This window comes from Mycetomoellerius zeteki, unplaced genomic scaffold (assembly GCF_001594055.1).
Source record: "Mycetomoellerius zeteki isolate Tzet28-1 unplaced genomic scaffold, Tzet1.0 scaffold32, whole genome shotgun sequence".
NCBI lineage: Eukaryota > Metazoa > Arthropoda > Insecta > Hymenoptera > Formicidae > Mycetomoellerius > Mycetomoellerius zeteki.
Genome location: NW_017257305.1, coordinates 362,087 through 366,948, shown reverse-complemented (window position 1 = coordinate 366,948; position 4,862 = coordinate 362,087). Strand labels below are relative to the sequence as shown.

At 32.3% G+C, this 4,862-nt stretch overlaps 1 protein-coding gene across 1 annotated transcript in view; it reads left to right on the top strand.

Annotated features, from left to right (window-relative positions):
* Window positions 1-3,909: 3,909 nt before the first annotated feature.
* The window catches only part of LOC108724994 (uncharacterized), a gene marked incomplete at its 5' end in the record, with an annotated part of 1,638 nt that continues 685 nt past the window's right edge, over window positions 3,910-4,862 (top strand). Inside the window, 4 exons of the mRNA XM_018451740.1 lie at window positions 3,910-4,009; window positions 4,105-4,194; window positions 4,497-4,583; window positions 4,669-4,859. Of these exons, the coding sequence (XP_018307242.1) occupies window positions 3,910-4,009; window positions 4,105-4,194; window positions 4,497-4,583; window positions 4,669-4,859 (468 nt within the window). The remainder of the gene's footprint in view (window positions 4,010-4,104; window positions 4,195-4,496; window positions 4,584-4,668; window positions 4,860-4,862) is intronic.

Here is a 4,862-nt window from a genome sequence, read left to right as displayed (position 1 = left end):
GCGTCCGGTCTTGCTCAACCAGTGCCTTGATATCATTCGAATCAACCTCGGTGGGCCGACCGCTGCGGGGTCCATCTTCAAGACTCATATCTCCGGAACGAAATTTGGCAAACCATTTCTGAGCGGCACGTTCTGTTAAGGCATCGTCCCCGTATACGCCGCATCGGCGTATCTTTCGGTGGGCCTCCGCAGCTCGCTTGCCTTTCTTGAAGTAATAAAGCAAAATGTGCCGAAAATGCACCTTATTCTCCGACATGTTCACAGGCCTGTAGCACAAACAAAACTAATGCCAATGAAACCAAATTTGACAGATGAAAAGAGCGGACTGTCACCTTTCCAAAACATATTTGGATTGCCCGATTAGGCAACCAGAACCGGAGATATTCGGAAAAAATTTGCACTACTAACAAAAACCGAACGAATATATGGATCCACCCAAAATATATATATATATACACACATATATATATGCGTATATTATGTATATATATATATCATTTGATAAATTGACGCCCATACGGCGCCCGTGCAATGTTTGTTTCTAATCATAGCTTAATCCGGTGTCATTGTGGCTGGATCATAATAATGACCCGAACTATAGACATTTTTAAACCAATTTAAACACCTGTATTTTTTTACATATACTTCGTAGATTTTAACTAACCGCACTGTAGCTGATGGAGTTAAGACTTTCTAAAACCATTATTGTTGACATTGCGAGAATAAATCAAAAAAATATTCGGGTTATCATGATTCATCTCAACGTTCGTACCTTATCAAAAGAAAAAAATATTCAATTTTATAATATTTTTTATTTTAAATCATCCAAGAGTACTCCAATATATAATATAATATTACTTTTGAAGGCAAATTATATTTATAAAAATCTTGTCATAAAAACATTTTCTTTTTTTAATGTCAAATTCTATGTTATTAAATAAATATTAGCCTGCAAAAATATTTAAGAGTATACTTTCTAGACGTATGCTATACAAATGTCTATAACTATAACTGAGGTAATATTGTAATAAACTTTACTTTGAAAAGAAACATTAAAAGATTAGCTTAATAGCTAAAGTAAACAAAAATATTATTTAAATAAAATAAACATATTTAAGCAAATTAATAAAATCGTCTGAAACTATTTCAAAATGTTACGTAATATAATCTCATTTTGTTAATCCAGTTGTGTTTTTAAAAGATGGAAAACTACCATTTTGTCATGGTATAATCTAATGAAATTATTCTAAATTCTCGCAAATGCGAATAATGATGGGCTTACAATTAGTATAATATATTAACTTAACTTAAGAGTTTGTTTTATTTTCGTAATGTTAAGGCTCGTGTTTATTTTTGCTTCTTCTTGTTAGCCTTATTTGGATATTTAACTGGATATGTTAATTTGTCATTGTTCCTCTTACATTCGTCGTTTGTATCATCTTCATCTTCAAAATCCTACAAGAAATATTAAATGTAGTTACATGTAATTTATTCCATAAGCAAAATTATTGATGATATTTCCATATTTAATAATAAACATTGTATATTACAAAATAGTATATTACATAAGTAAGGAAATAAATATAATATACAGGGTATTTGATAATAATCTGTTCATTAATAGTCTCATCACCATTCATGGATAGGTAGAGCGGATTAAACTGAATATATACATTAATAAATTTCGTGTGTTAACATGGAAAATTTCAAGTAGAATAGTAAATAGTAAATTTTTAACAGCGTTTATAAGCAAATTTGTTTTTTTTTTTGTTACAATGGAAAAAAGTTAGGGAATTCGCTTTTTACATTGTAGCAAGAAACAAATTTAGTCACTTTTAAACGCTGTTTAAAATTTACTATTTCACAGATCTACTTGAAATTTTGTGTGTATGCCTATAAAGAACGGCAAATGTGAAAAATAATGTCAAACTTGCGATGTGAGCAAGAGTAGATATAGAGTAGAGAAAGGAGGAGGAAAAGATTCAATTACGGTATTGGATTGCTGGTTAGTTTCTCTTTATTGTTATTCCGATCCTCCGCATTGTCCTTGTTTTTCTTTTTGTCCTTCGCATGGCGAAACCAGTTAATTATTGCAATTTCTATTACCCTTATGTCAACCTTAAAGATGGCCTGCACAGTTTCTGCGAATATGTAGAATATTTTTAATAAGATTTATACAAGAAGACTAGAACTAAGGAGGATCAACTCGTGCCAATAGCGGTAGTGGGGGTGAGGCAAAAAGTGGCGACGGATAACTTCCCCCACTCTTGCGCTTCATTAGTCCTCTCTGTCGCTCTATATAGTTGTCGCTCTATCGTTCTATAATCGTCACTTTGTCGCTCTTATATCGAACTTTCACACAATGCGCAGTGCCGCTGCACATCGTGTGAATAGCCGCGGACGTTTTTTGACTCACCCCCACCACGCGAGTTGATCCTCCTTAGTTCTAGTCTTCTTGGATTTATATTAAATTAATGACCTCTATTACACAGCACGTTTAATCGGGTTTAATAACATCCGTAGTTATGAAATTTGCCAATCATAGCTGTTATCGGAAGAATGGAACGACTGTGATTGGTTAGTTTCATAACTACGGATGTTATTAAATCCGATTAAGAGTGCCGTGTAAATGTAGTCACTGTCATCGTTATATATACAAGTATATATTTAATCGCATAATAGGAATAAGGTGAAGGGTACGGTCAACGTGATGCTACAAATGTTTTGAAGCGTTCTTTGATTAGTTAGATAGTAAAATCTTTCTTCTGATTGATTAATTAATAAAATTAAAACCCATTAATAAAATTAAACATTGAAACCACTACGAAAGATAAAAAGCTTCATTTTGAATTATTACAGAATAATCTACCATAAATTGACTTGTATTCGAAAACACATTTCGGGTTGAATATATAATTAAGTTCACAGCAAATTACGAGTAAATTTGTTGTTTCCAGGAAGTTTGTCTGTAGGATATACTTTTTCCCTGTTTGTCCAATTTGATTCCACTCGATGGTCCCAAAAGTTCACACAGATATATATGTATTATTATAGTGTATAACTTTGTGCAAGATTTACAAACACTATTCCTGTGGGGAAAAAGCGAAAAAAATTAAAATCTCAGAAGAGACCGATTAATATTAAATTATATATGGAATAATAAAAATTATATATGTTAATACAAACTTATTGAAATAAATGTACTTACGTTTTTCCTCGATATAAGTTAAAACACAGATGAAAGAGCAACTTTTTAGCAATATAGCGTGATGCACATGAGCAACTTGTTTGGTTAATGGCATTAATGGCATTAATTTTGCCTCCTGTAGGTCAATCGTTATCTCTCATCCTACCTGTAGGTTATGTCGTCTTGAACGGAGAGTCTCGAAATAAATTGAGAATTCTCTGAATCAAGAGGAGTCAGGATTGTATTCGGATAAAGTTTTGTTAGACGCAATATATTCATCACACTTACATTATATTCACTGCAGCGTTGCGAGATGTACATTATACAATTCACGGCACGTATATACGTTACTTCGCGGACTTCAAATTATAAGTACGTACCTACACTTAACCAGGCAATACGGGCTACTGCCGGGGAAACGTAAGCGAAAAGTCGTAATTATTATGTAATTTAAGGGTGCGGTCGAGTTGCTACGAATGCTTCGAAACATTTCAGGTACGGTCATTTAAGCATTTTGAAACACTTCAATAGCATCAATTACGTCATCGAAACGTCACAGATTTCCCCCTCTATTTCGCTTCCAATGCTACAGCCGAAGAGGTAGTACGGCTGAAGCGTTTTTTGAATCCTCGCAAGACGCGGGAAATGTGTATGATTATTTGGTTAGGTAAGAACTATCTACTGCGAATCGATCGTGGATCGTGTGACCTATAAAGTATTGAAAAACATCAAAAATGCCCGCTCTAACATTATATGACGACCGTTCGGGGAATACTTACATTCTAGAAGTATCAGAGGAGGAATTCACGAAAGCTAATAAAGGTAAAAATATATAACCTATATCTAGAACTATTTTGTGTATAGTTTTGTAATTTTATGAAAAGAGGAAAATTCTAATAGATGTCTTCCCTAAATAGATATGTTATTCGCAACGCGTCTTTTGCAAAAAAAATTAGCTAGTCAACCTCAAACAGTTAACGAACCAGTTCAGACAGTTCATGAACTAGGTAATGATAACTCTTACACATCTCATGTTTATTGCTATTAAAAATAATTATTATGAACAATCTTAATCCCATAAGCATAATACATTATTAGTTGCTTTCCATTTGTACCAAACTCAGATAATTCTCACTTCAGACTCAGTTTCACTTGTGTGTAAATGGAAAGCAACTATTGTCTATAAAAAATATATATATAATATATACACGTATTTTTATAATGACAATAATGTATTATGCTTATGCGATGTATATACATATATATATATAATATATACATGTATGCATATATATATATACATTTACAGAAGCTTCTACATCTTCTTGTGATGATAATAATATACATACTTCTACTGACAATAAAACCCAGCAACTCTCTGACGTTGAAGAAAAAGGTATATAATATAATATTACTATATTTAATAGAAACTTATTAACATATGAACAGAATAAATCTAAAGACAAGTATATTATTTACAGATAGCTTTCGTTGGCCTCATGAAGCAATTCTGTTGCTTCTTACAATTTATAAAGAACATGAAAATAAAATGACATCTGGTAAAATATCAGTAAAAAAGTTTTGGAATGTGGTTTCTTGTCAATTAATTGATAAAGGCTATCATGTTACTAGTATACAATGCAAGAATAAAATGGCTGGATTAAAGAACACATAC